The 21,724-nt window shown below is 42.4% G+C and overlaps 2 protein-coding genes across 3 annotated transcripts; both read left to right on the forward strand.

Annotated features, from left to right (window-relative positions):
* Window positions 1-313: 313 nt before the first annotated feature.
* On the forward strand, window positions 314-9,638 carry LOC117775565 (butyrophilin-like protein 2). The gene is made up of 8 exons (XM_034608871.1): window positions 314-468; window positions 1,310-1,651; window positions 1,809-2,126; window positions 7,580-7,918; window positions 8,076-8,381; window positions 8,943-8,981; window positions 9,306-9,371; window positions 9,494-9,638. Exons 1-7 carry the CDS (start codon window positions 417-419, stop codon window positions 9,338-9,340), a joined length of 1,431 nt encoding a protein of 476 aa, XP_034464762.1. The 5' UTR covers window positions 314-416; the 3' UTR covers window positions 9,341-9,371; window positions 9,494-9,638.
* A 932-nt stretch (window positions 9,639-10,570) lies between these two features.
* LOC117775600 (nectin-2-like) lies at window positions 10,571-20,271 on the forward strand. 2 transcript variants are annotated; one of them, XM_034608928.1, is made up of 8 exons: window positions 10,571-10,716; window positions 12,223-12,344; window positions 12,388-12,531; window positions 12,831-13,154; window positions 13,623-13,952; window positions 15,042-15,326; window positions 15,925-16,023; window positions 19,770-20,271. In XM_034608928.1, the coding sequence occupies exons 3-8, from the start codon at window positions 12,462-12,464 to the stop codon at window positions 19,772-19,774; spliced, it is 1,113 nt and encodes a 370-aa protein (XP_034464819.1). In that variant the 5' UTR covers window positions 10,571-10,716; window positions 12,223-12,344; window positions 12,388-12,461; the 3' UTR covers window positions 19,775-20,271. The 2 variants fall into 2 exon arrangements, with proteins under 2 accessions (XP_034464819.1, XP_034464810.1); XM_034608919.1 differs by having other exon boundaries at window positions 12,223-12,531.
* The last annotated feature ends 1,453 nt before the right edge of the window (window positions 20,272-21,724 follow it).

Consider the following 21,724-nt stretch of genomic DNA (forward strand, 5'->3'; position numbering starts at 1 on the left):
CAAGAATGAGTCACGGGTCTAAACATCAGCCTGAAGATGACAGCAGGCAGATGTGACCGTTGCAGGAGAAGGTGGAGCATTTATTTTTAGTCTGTCCACAATAAAAGAGACGGACACTTAAAAACTAACTGCAAAGAAAAAGTTTAACATTAAGTCTAAGAAAAATACTGCAGAGTTGATGCAGGATATAGGAAGTATCCAGGTTTCTAAAAAACACAGGACTCTAGAACAGAATCTGGGTACAGATCCATTCTGACTTACACTCCAGACCAGCAGGTGGCGGCAATGCACCGATAAGTTGTTTGCCAACCACCATTTAACACCAGAAGAAGGAGAAGGTGGGCGGAGGAAAACGTTTGATTCCTGTGAGCGCGCAATATTTGATTTAGTTATTTCATGGACACTAAGCGACAGAGATGATTCGCGCACTTACACTCGTCCTCTTCGCGTTAGGACTCTTCCAGACAGGTAAGAAAAGTATAATATTGTTAATTTAATGTATTAATACTTCATGAAACTGTCTGAACAGATCGATTGATTGACTGAAACGTGAATCCACCTGTCACCTGTCTCACCCCTACAAACTAATGGTTTATTCCTTGCCGCGGTGAGAAGTGATGTTCAACATGTCAGGAAATACCAAACGTAAAGTGTGTGGGTCAGAAAAGAGAGAGAGAGAGAGAAAGCAAACACCTGTTGACAGTTTGTTTCCACAGAAAGGTGAATCCATGAATCACAGTTTATTACACCGGGTCACACTGCTGCTGTTTGTGTGTCGCAGGTTCTCAGTTCTCTGGTGTTCATGTAGCCGAGGGTTTAATTCACCTTCACGGAGAAGTCACAGTGAAATAACGGACGACACGTTGTTTCTTTTCCCGCACAAAAAACAACCACTTTCGTTTAGTGACCCTTCACAATAAAGGTCCCACATAGACACACTGTTTATGATGACAGGAAACAGATTCACTGACCAACCTTTCACAATAAGGTGACTAGATACAATAGCTCACATTCACACTGGGTGATGTTCAGGGTTTATTTTGAAAATGGTCATAATTGTGTGTGAGAGAGAGAGATCAGGTTTTATTGCCAAGCAGGTTTACACATACAAGGAATTTGCTGTGTTGTATTTGTGCAAGTTTAAATATAGAAATTATAAAAATAAGAAACAAAAATTGAGAAAGAAATACATCAAGCTAAAATAAATATAAAGCTCAGACTTCTGCGTTCAGACTCACATCCTTTGTTCCTGCACACACGTGCTCTGTTGAAACCAAACATCTGGATGTGCAACTGTCCTCTCCTGCAGGTCTAACATCTGTAATCCAGTCTGTGGAGACTGTGGAGGAGGCAGTGGGAGAAGATGCTCTCCTCAGCTGTCAGATCCTACAGTCTGAAAATGTGGTGCATGTCACATGGCAGAAACAGACGATGGATGGGAGGACCAATCTCGCCACCTTCAACAATATCTTTGGCTCCACGGTGATCTCAGACTTCAGAGGCAAAGTGGAGGTCATAGGTCGTGGACTGCACAACAGCTCCATAGTGATCAAGAATGTGACGGAGGAGGAGGATGAAGGCTGCTACCTCTGCCTCTTCATCACCAACCCTGCTGGAGCGCTCACCTGCAGAACCTGCCTCAGGGTCTATGGTAAGAACCTGACTGAATAAACCTGTTGAACTCAACAATGGCTTTGTACTTTCTAGTATGAAATGTTAATAAGACTGTGACTTTACATTACATGGGTTGAATCAAGTAAAGAACACTAATATCATTTTACAGTGTGACACATTTCTTTTCTTCCCAGAGCTGCATGAACCCGTTCTACACGTGAGAGAATCAAATTCAACTGACGAGTTCGTGGTTTCCTGCTCCGCCACAGGACGACCTGCTCCAACTGTAACTCTCAACGTCACACAGCAAGACTTCGACTTCTCACAGAACAACACTGTCAGTGTGATCAACACAGACGGTACATTCACTGTCACTGTTACTGTCACTGTCACAGCCGTGTTGGCAGGTTTCCATGACGCCGGCACACAGGTTGGATGTGCCGTGCAGGTGCTCTCCCGTCGTAAAGAGGCGTTTGTGGCGATTCCTGACGTGAAACTGACGCCGACCAATGGTGAGAAACACTTCTAAGGCCACACATTCATAAACTGATAATTATTGAATGATTCTGATGTTTTTATTTGTCCCAGGTTTGGATGAGGGATCTGGATCTGCTAGCAGACTCTTCAGTAAGTTAATGTTCACAAGTCTCTCATTTGACCTGTTGACCGGTCGTTGAGTGTAAGATATGAACAATTCTTAAATTTTGTCTCACAGTCGGGACGTGGATTGGGGTAGTGACCTTCCTTTGCACTGCTTCAGTCTTCGCTGTCCTGTTAATACAAAAACTAAGGAGCAGGTACGTCTTTCAACCAGAATCTGTTATAACCACAGACTGTAAATAAAGATAGATGACGTCTCCACTTCCTCCCACTATCCAGATATTAAGCCAAAATATCTGGGATACGAACGCTGCCATGTTGTGCGTGTGGAGTCTGATATGTGCTTTCACTAAGTTTGGTCCATGTCCCATCCAACAACATGGAGGACGCAGGGTTTATAACTTATACTGCAGCCAGCCACCAGAGGGCGGATGAGACGCTTTGGCTTCACTTTTGGATTGCCGTCATGTCGTCCATCTTTATATATGTCTATATCCTCTATGTTAGAGTCTATGAGCGTTAATATTCAGCTTTAACTGTTCTTAAATCCTTCAGTCCGTCACACAGAGACCTTGAGAAGACTGAGGTTCCTCAAACTGCAGACGCTGATACGTGAGTCACTCTTCATATACTCGTCTTCAAACTTTATTTAAACCTGCCTAACCTTCACCAGTGAGGATGATTTGTTTGTGCAATAGAAGCTGAGTAATGAAATATTGTGTTTTTATTTTTAGGGTCCAAGTAGCTTTGTTCACACCAGAGAAGAGTTCGGCCAGAGAAAGGACACCTCATTCGAAATTGATGAAAAATAAAGTGACAGACCGCCAGTCGTCTTCAATAGCCAGAGGACTTCAATTTGACCAGTAGGTGGACCTCAGGTCTCCACTGAAAGTCCAATGTACGGGGGTATACTGCACTTCTATAGCAGTTTTCTGACATGTCCTGTGGTGAATCTCCAGAGAATTGGCTCCAGACTTTCTCCACAGTTTTTCCTTTCACACATGCACGATGCAGCGGAGTGTTTTCTATACAGACGTGTTCACAACAACAACAACAAATCCTCCGGATTCGAACCCAGACGCCGTTCTATATGGACCCAGACCTATTATTAAGTTTTCATGGAGCGTTTCTGTTTAAACCTGCGCAGCTTTTTCCGTCTTTACGGTAGTAAATCCTGGCAGCACACGGTAAAGTTTACTTCTCTCACTGAACAAGAGAAAGTTGGAACAAAGAGAAAAGTTAAAGCTGTTTAGTTGTTAATATTTGTTGAGATTGTTCATATGTGAAATGTAGTTAAGAGAAGTGAAGAAAAGGAGAAACTCAAACTACATCTTTTTATTTTCTTCTAAAATTAAGCACGTTATTTTAAGTTGCCTTTTTCTGATGTTTATCTGAATGAATCTGTTAAGTTTAAATCAGACATTGTATATTAAAACCTTTTTTTTCTACATCTTTATTTTGATTAACTGTATTTCATATTGCACATATTAGCATTTGTTTATTGCTCACAGAGCTAGAATGCACATGTAGTGTGTGTGCGTGCTGACTCAATCATTGTATCATCAACCTACGTTGTGCTTTGTGCTAATTGTAGTTTTAATTATTTCATTTATTTTCCATTCATCCCCCATTATGTAAAAAGTCAATTACATTTTCTGGTGTAATGTCTGAATGTGACTTCATTGCTCTTCATAAGAAATAAGGATCCTCACATGATGCATCTGACCAGCAGAAATCTCACTACAACAAAATCAAACTTACGATCAAAACTGGCGTTTGGACAAATATTTATTTTCCAAAAAAGAAAGAAATCACAGTAAGTTAGTAATACAGAGAAAAGGGATTGAAATCGAGTTTGTATGAATTATAAGGAAATAATAAATAAATACGTAAAAGGAGCAACAAGGAAAAGAACTAGTTCTGGCAGTAAATTATAGCAACGCTGAGATCAAAAGTATAATCATCCGGACTGAAAAAGAGCGATGGCTGAAGAAGAACGTCTCCTTCCTGTGGGTTCCTGCTCACGTATGAGTGGAAGGCAATGAGAAGTCATTAGAACGATCATCCATTGACATACAGGTACCAAGAACAGAAATAAAAACTATCATTAACGAATAGAGTCACAAAACATGGCAAGAATACTGGGATTTAAATGACACAGGAAGACATGTATAGAATTCAAAAACGTGTAGAAGAGAGAAAATCATTACCAATCTGAGAATTTGTCAAACAGGATTAAATTAATCACTTCATAAAATGGACTCTGAAAACTGCAAACAACCTGGAACTGTCACTCGCGTTTTGATAGAATGGAACAAATATAATGAACAAGGAACGGAATTACTATCAGGATAAAAAGATGAAAAGCAGAATATCACATTAATGAAACTTGAAAGGAAAGACATCAAAGAATATACATAATCTTCTAATGAACTACTTAAGAGAAACAGGACTTAAGGAAATAATTCAATTTTAGTTTAGTTTAGTTGTGTTTGCTGCCAATCTACTGCTCCACACTCCGGTCCGTAAAGTGGCCGTAATGCACCGATAAGTTGTTTGCCAACCACCATTTAACACCAGAAGAAGGTGGGCGGAGTCAAACGCTTGTTTCCTCTGAGCGCGCAATATTAATATTGGACTTTGATCTTTCATGGACACAATGCGACAGAGATGATTCGTGCACTTACACGTCTCTTCTTCGCGTTAGGACTCTTCCAGAAAGGTAAGAAAAGTATAATATTATTAATTTAATGTATTAATACTTCATGAAACTGGCTGAATAGATCGATTGATTGACTGAAACGTGAATCCACCTGTCACCTGTCTCACCCCTACAAACTAATGGTTTATTCCTTGCCGCGGTGAGAAGTGATGTTCAATATGTCAGGAAATACCAAACGTAAAGTGTGTGGGTCAGAAAAGAGAGAGAGAGAGAGAAAGCAAACACCTGTTGACAGTTTGTTTCCACAGAAAGGTGAATCCATGAATCACAGTTTATTACACCGGGTCACACTGCTGCTGTTTGTGTGTCGCAGGTTCTCAGTTGTCTGGTGTTCATGTAGCCGAGGGTTTAATTCACCTTCACGGAGAAGTCACAGTGAAATGAGATCTTGAACCAGGAAGACACATAGCACAAAGTCCAGCTAATAAATAAATACAACACTTCAGTTTAGTGACCCTTCACAATAAAGGTCCCATACAGACACACTGTTTATGATGAAAGGAAACAGATTCACTGACCAACCTTTCACAATAAGGTGACTACATACAATAGCTCACAATCACACTGGGTGATGTTCAGGGTTTATTTTGAAAATGGTCATAATTGTGTTTGTGTGAGAGAGAGAGAGAGATCAGGTTTTATTGCCAAGCAGGTTTACACACACAAGGAATTTGCTGTGTTGTATTTGTGCAAGTTTAAATATAGAAAATATACAAATAGGAAACAAAATTTGAGAAAGAAATACATCAAGCTAAAATAAATATAAAGCTCAGACTTCTGCGTTCAGACTCACATCCTTTGTTCCTGCACACACATGCTCTGTTGAAACCCCCCCCCCCCCCCCATCACAGTAAGTCTTTTTTTTTAATAAACCTTATTCATTCATAAATTAGCCAAACAACACAAAGCACAGATAGACTTACATCACAAAGAAATATAAATAAACTGATTCACAACACCAGGGGTTAGAAATAAAGTTTCACATACAAACTGATTCAGATAAAGTAAACAGAATGTGTAATATATGTAACTTTATATATGACATGAGGAATATGAACAGATGGTGTTAAACAGCTGGCAGGGGAGAACCCGTATGATTTATATTGTCGTCTCACGTCACTTCACTTCACACACAGGCGCTTTGTGAAAATAACCAATCTGCGATGAGTCTTCAACCGACCAGCAACACCTGGATCCGGCTGTTGGAGGTGTGGCAGTTGGTGATAAGACATGATGAATTGGACAGGCAGACATAGTGTGAAACAGAGATGAGTCAACCTGCACTCACTCGTGTCCTCTTTGTGTTAGGACTCTTCCAGAAAGGTGAGAACAGTCATTATTACTTTAATTTAGCTCAATGTCATTTATTTGTCTTAATCTGAAAAGACATATGTGCGCTCGCTATGTCTTTTATTTTATTGTTTATTCGGGTTATTGTGAAGATAATCTGGCTCCGATGAGTGTTTCAACCATAGACTGTAAATAAAACGGTTTCGACCCAAAGTTATTTATACAACGAGCAAAGATAAATATCAAGCTCAGACTTCCTCGTTCAGACAAACATCCTTTGTTCCTGCACACATGTGGAGAGTAGATTAAACACGAAGAGTACTCAAGTAAAAGTATTGTTACTTTATGATTATAATGACTCAAGTTGAAGTAAAAGTATTCATAAAACTACGTACTTGTATAAGAGAAAAGATAAAGATAAATAAAACGACTCAAGTATTGAGTAACTTCATTAGAATGAATTGTGTTCAAACAGGATATTAACAGGTAATAACATTGTAAAGTGCACATTGATTGAATTAATAAAGTGACATATTAAAAACTAAGCCAAAATACCTTTACCTCTGAAATCTAACTCAAAATGTTCACCTGATTAACACAAGATAGGAAGATGCAGACATTCAAAAATACTAATAATATTACAATAAATTAAACAAAACAATTCTATGCCATAGGATCTACATCGTTAGAACCAGGTGGTAAGATAAGCAGGTGAAGAGCACACATATATGCACGTGGTGTTGTTTCAGTGCCATATACAGAACAGGACAAAAGACCATATACATGTAATAAAAACGATCAATCCCTGCAGCAGTGGCTTAGATGTGTGACGTTCTCTATCTTGCTCTGCTGCTATTTGCATGCACTTCACCGGAGTCAGGATTATATGGAGCAGTTGGACTTGTTTATTCTGTAAAACTGCAATATATTGGAGAAACACACAACCACAGTTGTTACTTTCCGCTGGAACCACAGCGAGAGCGTTTGCTACTGTGACATAATCAAAGTGCGCCACACTTAATACAACACGAACTTCCGCTGTGGGTTTTCAAAATAAAACCCATACAGCAAAACTGGTTGCAGTCCCAAGTTGAACAGGAATTTAACATAAACACAAGTGAATTATTTACACCGTTACAGATGCAGTCATTCAAAAACAACGTATTCTACTAAATAGAGTAAATCTTTAAAATTTTAAATATGTAACTGAGTAGGAGTAAAAAGTATTCTGCAAAATAACTACTCACAGAAGTACAATTTATTGAGAAAACTACTCAAGTACATGTAACGCGTTACTACCCACATGCTCAGTTGAAACCAAACATCTGGATGTGCAACTGTCCTCTCCTGCAGGTCTAACATCTGTAATCCAGTCTGTGGAGACTGTGGAGGAGGCAGTGGGAGAAGATGCTCTCCTCAGCTGTCAGATCCTGCAGTCTGAAAATGTGGTGCATGTCACATGGCAGAAACAGACGCTGGATGGGAGGACCAATCTCGCCACCTCCAACAATATCTTTGGCTCCACGGTGATCTCAGACTTCAGAGGCAAAGTGGAGGTGAAAGATGGTGGACTGCACAACAGCTCCATAGTGATCAAGAATGTGACGGAGGAGGATGAAGGCTGCTACCTCTGCCTCTTCATCACCAACCCTGCTGGAGCGCTCACTGGCAGAACCTGCATCAGGGTCTATGGTAAGAACCTGACTGAATAAACCTGTTGAACTCAACATTGGCTTTGTACTTTCTAGTATGAAATGGTAATAAGACTGTGACTTTACATTACATGGGTTGAATCAAGTAAAGAACACTAATGTCATTTTACAGTGTGATACATTTCTTTTCTTCCCAGAGCTGCATGAACCCGTTCTACACGTGAGAGAATCAAATTCAACTGACGAGTTCGTGGTTTCCTGCTCCGCCACAGGACGACCTGCTCCAACTGTAACTCTCAACGTCACACAGCAAGACTTCGACTTCTCACAGAACAACACTGTCAGTGTGATCAACACAAACGGTACATTCACTGTTACTGCCACAGCCGTGTTGGCAGGTTTCCATGACGCCGGCACACAGGTTGGATGTGCCGTGCAGGTGCTCTCCCGTCGTAAAGAGGCGTTTGTGGCGATTCCTGACGTGAAAGTGACGCCTACCAATGGTGAGAAACACTTCTAAAGCCACACATTCATAGACTGTAGGGGAGGGGTAGAACGGTACATGTGTGAAGACCCTTCCTCATCATTTCAGTCTGCTGTGTGGAAACACTTCAGTTTCACAGAAACGAGTTCAGTGCAAACACAGCATCAAACCCTCTGCAAACAATGTGGACATGTACATTTTTTTGAATAAAGTACATATATTTAATAATGATAATCATACAATACAATAAAGGTGCAGTTTATGTACAGTTAATTTTCTACATGCTGCACTTTAATCGATATTTATTTGACTATTTTTATTTATTTAGTTATGAGTGTTTATTTTGTTATTTTCCTTTTGTAAAAATTACTTAGGTAAGAAAGACACAGCCCTAGTTAACCAGGGTGGAATAAACAGAAATAAAAGATCAGTTCAATGTTTTCTGCTCCTTGTTCCTACCGTACTGAAAACGTCCTGAACCGTGACCTTGAAACCGAGGTACACAGAAAACGTTGTGTACCATCACTCCCTTAATAGACTGATAATTATTGAATGATCCTGATGTTTCTCTTTGTCTCAGGTTTGGATGAGGGATCTGGATCTGCTAGCAGACGCTTCAGTAAGTTAACGTTCCCAAGTCTCTCATTTGACCTGTTGACCGGTCGTTGAGTGTAAGATATGAACAATTCCTCCATTTTGTCTCACAGTCGGGACGTGGATTGTGGTAGTGACCTTCCTTTGCACTGCTTCAGTCTTCACTGTCCTGTTCACACGAAAACTAAGGAGCAGGTACGTCTTTCAACCAGAATCTGTTATAACCGTAAACTATTGAGATGTTTTGGATTCACTTTTGGATTGCTGTCATGTCGTCCATCTTTATATACGTCTATATCCTCTATGTTAGAGTCTATGAGCGTTAATATTCAGCTTTAACTGTTCTTAAATCCTTCAGTCCGTCACACAGAGACCATGAGATGACTGAGGTTCCTCAAACTGCAGACGCTGATACGTGAGTCACTCTTCATATATTCGTCTTCAAACTTTATTTAAACCTGCCTAACCTTCACCAGTGAGGATGATTTGTTTGTGCAATAGAAGCTGAATAATGAAATATTTCGTTATTATTTTTAGGATCCAAGAAGCTTTGTCCACACCAGAGGAGGAGAGTTCGGTCAGAAAACGGACACCTCCTTTTGAAGCCAAGGAGAGAAAAGAGACAGACCCTGAGTCGTCTTCAATAGCCAGAAGAATTCAATTTGACCAGTAGGTGGACCTCAGGTCTCCACTGAAAGTCCCATGTTGTCTACTGTAGGCGGAGCTTTTTCATCCAGAGATATTTCAACTTCTTTTTTATTTTCATTTTCCATCTGTTGCGTGTTAGAAGAGTCTTCATCCCTCTACTCGTTCGTTTTGACCCCAGCGGGGATCCCCAGACTTTCTGCAGACTTTATACTAGGGGGCAAAAAAATTTGGCTGCTTTCAGACGTGCACTGAACTTCAAAGATCCTCCAGACGGATTCAACAAGTAAAATGAGTCATATGATAAGGACGACTAGAAGTGTGCGACTTTGTGTGTTTCTATTGTGAAGAGCAGTAGTGTAGTGATTAGGTTCTCTGCATTTTTAGTGTGTTGTTCTGGTGGTGTAAGGGTTTGCGTGTGTTTTGTATTTATTGATATCTTGATAGTATCTGTTCCTTTTTGACATTTGTGATTGTGTATTTATTTTTTTATATTCATGGTTCTTCATATGGGTTTGTCTAGGGTGCTATACAAGAAGAGAGAGTGGAGTCAGCCGAGGTCTTACTTGATACTTTATACGTGTCAACTTCACATTGTTCTTGGAAGTTTGTGGCAGCTAATTTCATATTATAAAAACTAGTCATTCTTATTTTAAAGTGACATAATGTTGAACAGTGCCTTGTTTACTTACAGCAGTTTTAAATACTGAGGAGAGAGGGATAATTAGACTGTTGTTCTGTGGGTGATGTTTTTCTACTTATTTTGTTGAATTTTCCCACTTTTGCTTGCACTATTGTGTTGTTTTATAAATAATAGTAAATATCAGTTTCATAAGAACGTGTGATGTTTCAATTGATGTAAGACCCAGATAATGGAATCATGGTTTCTTCTTCATTTATTAATACGTTTATTCCAAACAAGGCCAGTGGAGGTCACTGTTTCCTCAGGCTTCATGTCTGAGGGGGAGTTGAGGCGGTGTCAGGGACTCTTCAGCAGGACCACGAAAGTCGCTCAGTCGTTTAAAAGTAGGAGACATGGATTGTTCTGCTCCACTTTGACATAACCTGCAGCACAGGCAGCTTCTCCAGTCTCTCATCCAGTCCTCTGTCAGCGGGTGAGTTTCATTTCACAACAGGAAAGTTTACTTTCTCGCAAAGTTTTGAGTTTTCAGCCTCTTATGTGTGAATTTAAACTTGATCCAGGAGTGTCAACGTTTTTATGATGACTACAATCTATGAGGGGAGGTTGTTTAAATATGTATATGGCTGTTGTGCTGGAAATAACATTTAACTTTTCTTAAAAATATGTTTTGTTTCCTCATGAATTAATCTTCCTTTAAATTAACAAATATTTCACTGAACTGAACTGAACTTATTTAACCTAAATTAAATTGCCACATTATTTTGTGCATTATTATGATTATTTCCTATGGTAGATCTGACAAGAAGATTTACATGCACGAAATTGTTATTGAAAATGTGTAAAAATAGGTTTTTGCCTTTCTGTTAAATGTGGGAAAGATCCTTTTTTTTGCTTTCATGCGTAGAAATCTCAATCTACATTTTGGCTTTTTGCTGTGGTGAAAACGTGGTTGTGCACATGTGGATTTCGAGCAGATGTTTAGCAGTGAAGCTCCCAGGTGATTGATGAATGGATCCGATTTCTTGCAGCCAGTGTAGCAGCCCTCTGTCTGACATCTGTGGTATTATAGTGGAAAAGCCTTTTTAAGTGCTGCCCAACAGGAGCAGGCTTCCACGATTGAAGCCAGATGCTTGGCGCTGTAAAAGAGCAGAGTAACACCCAGAAACCCCGGACCTGGTCTGGACCTGGTCTTGTTGTAGTCTCGGTGGGTCCAGTCCCCTTCACAGTCTGGTTTTAGCGGTGTTGTTTTGCAGTAGCAACTTTCCTGATCTTTGTAGCCACAGGCTTCAGCTTGTGTTTGCTCTAATTACACCCACACACACTCACGCATGCTGTGATCCACCTAAATGACTAACATCCCGTCATCCCGTCTCCTGGCCGTTGTATTGGGTCTCAGGTACCTGTGTTGAAATCACTGGTTGTGTTGCAGTCTAGACTTCACAGCAGCAGCTTGTTTTGCTTCCGGATGATTATGGGTTTATTACACAGGCTGTGGATCAAACTCTTAAAATCTCCCGTGAGGCCCCAGGTAATGTTTCCTGAATCAGCAGCTGCCGTTGTTGATGCTTACACGTTGTATTTCCATGGCGACTAACTTTAGAATGAAAAAAGGACACACACATTTTTTAAAAGGAAGATGAAAAATACAAAGTTTTCTTGAATTGAATCATATTTGAGAGACATTTTAAATAATTTTCCAGAGGATTCCTCAGTTTCGCTCCGTAAACACATCTGCTTTAGTGGATTTTTCAAATTAAACTTCCTTCACTGATCTGATATTGATGTCAAACGTTTATGTAGATTATCAGGTAGCAGTCTATTTCTGGCTGTACAGATTATATAGAATAATAGACAGATATCAGTATCAGATGCACGAATGCCCCCAAATAAACATTTTACTTATTCATATTTTTGTGTTTTAAAGAGTGTGATGTTGTGGTGCTGGTGTAATTCTCTGGCTTCATGTTTCCCCTTGCAGCAGACCCAACGAGATGCAGCGACAACCGTGGTGACCAGCAACCGCTCAACAAGTCCCAACACTTGACAGCAGACGCATCTCGGCCTCTTGCATCACAGTTCCGCCGGTTTACCGTCCGCACGTGGCCTCGGGCTGTTTAATGTTGAGGTTTCACACTGAGGTTTGAAGCTGTGGAAGCTCCCTGACAGGGTTCGAGTTCGCAGCTGCAGCCTGGATGTGAGATCCAGCCTCGGTGTGCGATGAGAGGACCGGCTCTCCCTCTGTGTCTGCTGCTCTGCCTCGTAGGAGCAGCTGTTCTCGGGACTCATGGTGCGTCCCTTTGGCGATTTGTCTCCAAAAAGTCTCAACAGGAAGATGGATGGATGGGAAAGAAAGAAAGAGGGATGGGTGGATAGAAAGGAATGGAAGGATAAGATGGATAGATAGATAGATAGAGGAGATGGTTGGATTGATGGATAAGATGGTTGGATGGATAGATGATGGTTGGATGGATGGATGGATAGAAGGATAGGATAAGATGGTTGGATGGATGGATGGATGGATAGTTGGATGGATAAGATGGTTGAATGGATGCATGGATGGTTGGATTGATTCCTCATGTTCCTCAGGTGATGTCACAGCCCCCTCCAGCCTGACCGCAGAGGCCGGCCGCCCCCTCCTGCTCGGCTGCAACATCACCACGGCGACCGGCAACACCGTCCTGCAGGTCCGATGGCTCAACGGGCACGGAAAGATCCTCCTGGCCTACCAGCCACTTGTGCCAGTGCGCATCAGCCACCAGGATTCCAGCGTGCAGCTCACCGGGCACCCCGACGGCGCCAGCTACATCACCATCACGAGGGTGAGCCCCGATGACGAGGGCTGCTACCGCTGCATCTTTGACACTTACCCCAAGGTCTCGCAAGAGGGCCGGACGTGCGTCACAGTCACTGGTGAGTTTGAGAGGCCTTAGAGTGTATATTCTGTGCAACTGGCCACAGAACGTGATTCAGGCTTTAGTTCAGATGCGTATTTGAAGATGATAAATAGGTTTCTATCCTGGTATTTTTAGTAAATGATCTTATCTGCAAGGCCGCAGTTCTCAAATGACACTTGAACTTTTGTTCTTCTTATCCATGAAGACACATCCTTTTGGAAATCTGTTTGTTTGTAGAAGTCACATGACCTTTGTGCAGCTCACAGAAGTTCACATGGAGGATTTGATTTGCTCAGAAGCTCCCACAATGCTTTGAGTCACATATGGTCTGAGTTCTTGGATCAGCAGGGGAGAAAGACCCCCCACCCTGCTGACCTCCCTGTTGTTACCATTAATTATGCACACTCACATTTTTATTGCTCCCTGGCTCCTTCTTGTTAAAACCCTGTCAGGATTTCATACGCCTGCATTTCCTCTGCCCCAGGTAAAGTGCGGCTGGTGGGCAACCAGACGGCCACAAGCGGAACCGCCGTCATCCTCTCCTGCCAGTACAGCCTCCCCGAGAGGGTGCACCAGGTTCTGTGGAGGAAGACGGCCGAGCAGGGCGACACCACCGCCGTGGCTGCCTACAGCAAGAACGGCCACCACAGCGTTGAGGAGCAGTTCAAGGGTCGGGTCAGCCTGAGCCGAACTCTGGACGACACCCGGCTGACCATCCAGCCGGTCAGGACGGAGGACGAGGCCTGCTACACCTGCGAGTTCAACACATTCCCGGATGGCAGTAGAAGCGCCACGGCCTGCCTCTCTGTTTATGGTGAGTGTGGTGACGGGGGAGTGTAACTGTTGTGAGTTGCAATAATTATTTTGGCATCAAAGGGTAAACATAGAGATTAGGAGAAAATGTGTAATTGTGCACAAATGTAAAGGTCTGGTGTAGTTGTGGGGTCATCATTAAAAGCTCATTAAAGAGTTGACATCTCCATCTGCATCCTCTACGTGTATGGCTCCGATCTTTCACCCTGAGATGTTTGATTGATCAATGGGCTGAATAAGCTATTCCTGAATTCCCGATGTTTAAGGCTCAGTTGTATTTATTACACATCAGTATCTTGTTGGCTGTGTGTGCACGCGTGCACGTGCATCCCAGATATAGCTCAGGAAAGGGAAGTGTGTGTATAAACAAACCACAAGCCGCCCTGAGGTGAGAGTTGCTGCAGCTGGCCTTTAAACTACTGTGCTGACCTGCTATGGCGACGGCGCTCCGCGTCCCCCTCGTCAAACACTTCCCCCGCGTCCTCTCTTGCCTGTCGCCGTGCCAGAGAGACGAGAGGTGTGACTTCAGGAGCTAACGTTCCAGAAGTGTGTGTAGTTGTTGAACTTTCTCTATATGTGTGGTTGGTGTGATAGTGTCGACGGAGGGAGGGGAGTCACTGAGGGGAATGGGGTGATTAATTTGGGTGTAAGCCCAGGGGATGAGTGGCTCACTGTTTCCCTAGACACAATGCCTCTGTGTGTGTGTGTGTGTGTGTGTGTGTGTGTGTGTGTGTGTGTGTGTCTGTGTCTGTGTGTGTGTGTGTCTGTGTCTGTGTGTCTGTGTGTCCTTTCTCTGCTGGACAAGCTTTGCATTTGTCTAAACTGAGGCAGCCAAAGATCCAGGCACACAGACACACAGTCGGTAAAAGCTGCTCCGCCGCTGTCCTGTCTGGGTTTTGTTTCCAGGACGACTTGTGCCATTGTGTCCTCGGGGCAGAGAGATTGACAGGCTCTGTCTCTCCATCACCATCACGACAGCAGAGGAACAAATCTCTCTCTGTCGTCTGTTTCTGAGTTTGTCAATCAAAGCTCCTCGTTTCACTTCAATATCATATAAACGTCGTCAAATATAAATTCTTTTCCTCTCCAGTTTTACCCAAACCAGAGGTGACCAAGGTGACCTCGTCATCAGGGGTCACCGAGGCCAACTGCACCGCCCAGTCCCGCCCACCAGCAGATATTAAGTGGGACATCGGAGGGGACAACCGGACAATTGGACCGCCCGTTTTGTCCGTCTTCGACCAGGGTGACGGCACGACGATAGTGACGAGCACGCTTCTCTTCCAGTCAGGGCTGCTCAGTGAGCGCTCCGTCGAGTGCATCGTGCAACACCCGGGTCTGGAGAAGCCCCTGATGGTGCCTCTCACCACAAAGGGTGAGGAAGTTATCACCATTTTTATCCTTTTATCTTAGATATTCATTAGCCACACTAATAAAGGGTTTGGGTTTTTTCCCACTGCAAGAGTGCCTTGAGAAAAAGGGCACACACCAAATTCCCCTTAATCCAATCTGCTCCAAACGTTAATGGGTTCTTCCTTCCACCAGGTTTCAGTAAAATTGGTTCTGTGGTTTTTGCATATTTTTCTGCCAACAGACAGAAAGACAAGGTAGAAAACACAATTCCTAGTGTTTTGGTTTAAAATCTAAATATGTATCATCGACATGTCTAGCCTAAACATTTTTTAACGTTTAGTTATTACACAAGAAAAAGACCAGCCACATATAATACAACGTTACCAAAATACTTCTACTACGGCTCGGCCTAAACACAGCCTTTGTTTTCTCCATGTGCATATTTGCAGCTATTTTCGTTGTGGGGTAATTATGGCTGCTTTGATGGGCTCCTGACTCCTGTAATGTCGCAGCGTACGGGAAGGATTATTTTTTGAGAGAAATGTTATTCTTCAACCATGTTTAGCCCAGATGTCATACATGTTCTCTCGAGCCTGATCGTGTGTGTTTGTGCGCTGCAGTGAGTCCAGTCGTGGTGATCCTCCTCTCGGTGTGCGGCGTGGCGGCCGTCCTCCTCTGTCTGTGTGTGTGTCTCTGCAAGTGCCTAATCTGCACAGACGGTGAGTACAAACACATCGACTCCACCACGGCACATTCACTTCTCTCAAACAACATGGATTTTCTGTCCCTGGCCACATTTGTTAACATGTTACAACCCCAAAAAAACAAGGTCATGCCTCTCTGGTGGTTTTCCAGAGGTATTTGTGCAGGGAGATGGTTACAAAAGAGAGAATCGGAGCAACTCCTGTTATGATGTACGTGGAGGCGGATTTCCCACTTTTGGAATGGAGTAAAAACATGGAGTATATTTTGAGATTACAATCTTTTCTTCACTACAGGGAGACAAAACATTCCCCTGATATTAAGTGTTTTTTTTCTTGCAGCCTGTTTCGGAGGCCAAGTTTTAAGTGCCTCTTGTCATCGCAGTGATTATGATGAAGTGTTTTCTCATGGCTTCATGAACAGAAAGCATCCTGGGACTTTTAAACATGTTTCCTGCTCAAAGTTGCTGCTAATATTCATATTTTTAGATTAACAATGGTTCACGTGACAGAGGAAATAGCTCACACAGAATTATCCGTCAATGCTGCAGTTCCCTTCGTCTCTACGGAGCTTTTCAGCTCATTGTTTTACGACCTTCAACTTTACTGTGTTCTCGTCAGTCTCGGTCTCAATGGGAAAGGAGTCTATCGCGTTTTAAAAAACCTTCGGACAGCTGCAAATTTTGGTGTGAAAGAGTTAAAAGTTAGCAACTGGGTGGTGAACAAAGTTGAGCATTTAGGAGCCAGATGCTTTCCAGTAAAAGATTTTAGAATATTGCTACATACTGTGGCTTTAATGAAAGAAATATATTATTTGACGATGCCGATTAGAATTCCCTGAAAGAATAACAATCGTATGAGAAAACCAATAATGTGAAGATGCTTAAAGTGAGAGCGAACAAATCCCACGATGTGAAATGCCTCACAGTCGTCACACACTGATAAGGTCAAGTCGCAGCCACTCTCCACACAGAGGTGGCTGCTCACTCATGTGTCATCAGAGCTCCCCTGACGCCTTTCCTCGCAATCTTTTCTGGGTGTCACGGAAACAGTGATGGCTGCCAGTGGTGTAACGTGGCGCGTGGACCGCTGCCCACTTCCCCCTTATCATAAATTTTCCAGTCCACCGATGAGAAGCAGGGAAAAACCAAAGTTATCGGGGCGGCAACGGAAGGTTTGGCCGAGCCCTCTGCCAACGCTGCGGCCGTAAAGGAAGAAAAACAAAAGTGGGCGCTGATGTGTCAAGGTTAGGACGGTCCCATGGATACTCTCGATTCGGCAACGTAGAATTAAGCCTTCATTTGTAGGAACTGTTGTCCCATTGAGTAACGTTTATATTATATATTTCAGACCTCTAGGACCTTTTTCCTTTAAAGACTGTCTAAAAAATGCCTAATCAAACGCCTAATGAGTTTCCTTTTTCCCTTCGGCTCCTCCGTGCCCTTGTTTTCTTGAGCGATAAGAAAGCCACGGTCACATACTCACATTTTCCCGATGCCATCCCTCGTCCCTGCTTTCCTGATCGCGTCAAAGCTCCAAAAACAGCGTTCTCCCACATGGGCTGCACACAACAAAGGCCTCAATCATGCAGTTAGGCGTGCTTGTGTTTTTTTCCCCCGCACATCTCTTACTCATGAGACTGTCGGGGCAGTCTTGACAATCTCAAACACCAGTTTTGCACGTGATTGATGGTGTTGTGTCGGACCAGAGCTTGCTCAAGTATCTGTGGTCAGAGAAGACAGACGCATCGCTGCGAAAATAGATTTTTTTGTTTTCCCTCTCTCAGGAAATAAGGCTCCTTTCCTCGTCGTCTTTGCTCAAGCTCTTTCAGTTTCCATCTCGCCAAGTCCTGAGCTGAATAACAAGTGGTTGTGCTGATTGTCTCGAGTTAGCGGCCGGAAGAAAAGACCTTCTCTCTCGGCCTAATCCTCCGCACTGTGGAGGGAGGCGGACACATTACGGGCCTGTGAGGTGGGAGCAGTGACGAGGAGGAACCAGGGTTCAAAGTTGAATGCAACCCCCCCCCCCCCCACACACACACACACACACACACACACACTTGACTGTAAAGACACACACGTACTTCCCATATTTCCACAAAGGCTTCTACTGTGATGTGATTCAGATTGAGGGAAAGAGAGATGCAGCTGTGATGCATCCTTTGGGTTATTTGACCTCATTCATTCGGTCATTTCGTTTAGAGGAATAATATGCAACAATTTTTTATTAAAATGTCCATACTGGCATTATCCTTAACATTTCCAACAATGTTCCAACACAGAGAAATCCCCAATTGTATTCAAGATGACAGGACATTTCATTTTTCCCTTTTATTTGCTTCACCTGTGGCTTTTTACTCACATATCCTGAAATGTATTTAATATTGGTTCTTAATTAAATAGATGAAAAAACAACTGTTACACATTTAAAATCTTCAAAAGTGTGTGTGTGTGTGTGTGTGTGTGTGTGTGTGTGTGTGTGTGTGTGTGTGTGTGTGTGTGTGTGTGTGTGTGTGTGTGTGTGTGTGTGTGATCAGATACTTTAAGATGTAATTGTGTGTGTTCTTGTAAAACGCTGTTGCTCAGACTAAGAAGCAGATTGTGAAAATACATTTTAAAGGCTTCTACGTTTTATCACTGGATTTGTCAGAGTATTTATTCCCTCAAGCAAAAGACCTCAGCACCTTCTCCCTGAATGAGTGTTAAAGCTGAAATCCTCAAGTTTGGAGTAAGAAAGTAAAACCAAAGCATGTCTCAGACGTTCAGCTCCAGAGAAGCCCACAAAAGTTGTGATGTCTGTGGCCAGAAGTAAAACCGGTAGCCACCCACAAAATAGCTTTCGTGGCTTTCCTCCGAACCGGTGGGGGCGTAATTCAGCCTCTGCCTGCCTCACTCATAGTTTGGGAAGTAGCGCCCAAAGGCCTGAGGTTCTTCCAGTAAAATACCACCGGAGTATTTGTGTCTGCGTTTCTATGATCTTTGGCGTGGCCGGATGGAGATGTCCAGACTGCAAGGTGCTGCGTTGGCACAGCTATAGGGGCTGGGGTGGGGCTGACCACAAATAAGAACCTTTTATTCATGAAAGCAAATGGTTCCCATGGCACCTTTCAACCCGTAGTACCACAGGAAGTGCTGAGGGAGGCAAAGCATCCGGTCTGGCACACAAACACGGTGGGTAGAGATTAGAGGAAGGAAAACAGAGCAGAAGGTGACACCTGCTGGTCACTACACTGTAAATATCCAGGCTCTGCTCACAGGTCTCTCCTGCTCTAATTGGCTTGTAGGCTGCATGTGTCCATTCAGCAATAACTCTGCAGACCACCTCTGAATAACTCACATTGCTGCCATATGTCCATGGAGGTGTGACAGGCACTTAATCCTAGCCGCTGAATTCCTGCTTTACTATCGTGTACATGTGGTCTTTTTCAGATCTGAGCAGGGCGTCGTGGGTTCCTGTGTCTTTAAACTATTCAAAGAAATCCACCTTTGTTCCCTTGTATAAAAGTTTGATTGATGGACGCATCCTAGAAGACACACATGTAACTGCTCAAGAGAAGAATTGATTTCCTACATTTACCAAAACAGGATTAGATGCTTTCATCACCTAATGAGCGATTTACCAAAAGTGCTCGTTCTTTTACCGATGAAATCTCAGCGATGAAGGCATTCCAGACTGAACAGTTTCCGGTGGCTCCTGGGACAAAACCTGCCCGGCTGACCAACTAATTGCCCCCCCCCCCCCCCCCCCCCCCTCTTTCTGTCCAGACTGATTTGGACCGCTGCTTTGATGAGGGTCCAGCAGAGCTCTGAGTCTGACCTATCTGCTCAGCACCGTGCCGTCCGGCTCAGCGCGCACAGGACGGGAGCAAAGCTTTCCACGGAGCCGGGGCCAACACTGCTGACTCACTGCTAGACACAAAGTAAACAGAACTAAAACCACCTTATTTAACACTAGATTTTACACTTACAGCCTTAATTGTCGACGTAATCACTGTGATCAGAGAAGAGTTAGTCGATGTGTCTTGTGCCATCACGTTGGGGTCAGATCAATTCTCCTGTGTTGAATAGTTATATATTTTTTTACATATAGGTTGTGTATATATAGCTTTTTGATTTGCTTCTGCTCTTAGTTTGAAGTATTCTGACTGAAATATGGATATATTCTAAATACTCTGTGGGACCGTTGATGTTGTTTTCCTACCACAGCTGCCTCATATCTCCTTCAATATAAAAGTTTATTAAACTGTAAAAGACTTCAGCACAGTAAGATATAAGCAAGTAACTGATTTTAATATTTTTCAGGACAGGTCGACCTGTTTAAATAGTCAAGTCTATTTATATAGCAAGTTTAAAAACAACCACAGTGCTGAACAGCCTTAAAATACAAAATAAAATAATAATATAAAAACAGAGAATAAATAGAAACTGCATTAAAACATTAAACATCTTGCGAGTTACAGGAAGTAAAAAAGTGGAGCTGCGGCTAAAATCTGTGTGTGTGTGTGTGTGTGTGTGTGTGTGTGTGTGTGTGTGTGTGTGTGTGTGTGTGTGTGTGTGTGTGTGTGTGTGTGTGTGTGTGTGTGTGTGAGACTAACTAACTGTGCGGACGAGCTGTGAATCACTGTTTGCACGTGTGTGAGAAAGTAACAGATGGCATGTGTGTGTGTGTGTGTGTTTTAAAAGTGTGTGCATTTTTCTTTGCATCATTGTACAGTATTTCATGACTGAGTCAAACCATACACTGAAAAGATATGACTACAGATACGTTTTTTCAAATTAAAGTCAACAATTGTGTTGATGTAACTCTGCTGAACAAACTTGATGAATTGGTTAGTTACCAATTGATGTCGTTTTTTTAAGTTGTTCCAACCATTTGGTTGGTCCAAATCTATTTTCCTGTGTAAGAAGAACTAGTTTTGGTTTTGCAGGAAATGTTAATGTACAGGGACTTTGTGGAAACTCGTATTCATCAGAAAAGAAATATTATTTTCTAATAATTAAACACAGCTATTGGTTGTTTACATATGATCTACTTTCACACTGAAGTCAATGATCTGTATAGTTTATTATAAGGGTTAAATCTGATAAATACCTATAGTGTTGTTACAAATATACTAAAGCTGCTGTAAATATGATTTTCTTCCCACATTTCCTCTCTGTTTTATATTTCTGTCTTTTTTGTTGTTCTTGTTTTTTAGCAGTATTCACTTTTTCTGTACCTGTAAGAATTGATTAAAGAGCAGATTAGCATGATTTGGAACAAATAAAAACGAAAAACTGAGACTTTATCCGCTTCTGTTTTTGCTGCACAATAATGAGATAGTAAGTTATTACATCATGATGACTTACAGGACTTCTTAAAACAAAGTGGCAGAACCGAGCTTCCATAATAATATCAGATGTTTCTCGTAGACCTCACGACTAAACTCTAGGTGAAGGTGTGTATTGAGGCTGTGGGTGGTGAAGAATTACCTCACCAGAAAATAACACAACAGGAAACTCATTTCCTCCGCAGCCCACGCAAGTGACTTTACTCTCAGACCCTACGAGGGGCTTCAGTTTCCTCGTGTCATTTTTGTGATGATCTACCTTGAAATAACCTTGAATTAACCTGCAAGTGCAATTTTAGCTATTGCTTCACAGAGATGGTCAAAGTGTTTTTAATGATCCTGACAATTATTTAAAATCACAATTTGACGCCACTATTTCAACTCAACTCA

Source organism: Hippoglossus hippoglossus, chromosome 2 (assembly GCF_009819705.1).
Source record: "Hippoglossus hippoglossus isolate fHipHip1 chromosome 2, fHipHip1.pri, whole genome shotgun sequence".
NCBI classification, from domain to species: domain Eukaryota; kingdom Metazoa; phylum Chordata; class Actinopteri; order Pleuronectiformes; family Pleuronectidae; genus Hippoglossus; species Hippoglossus hippoglossus.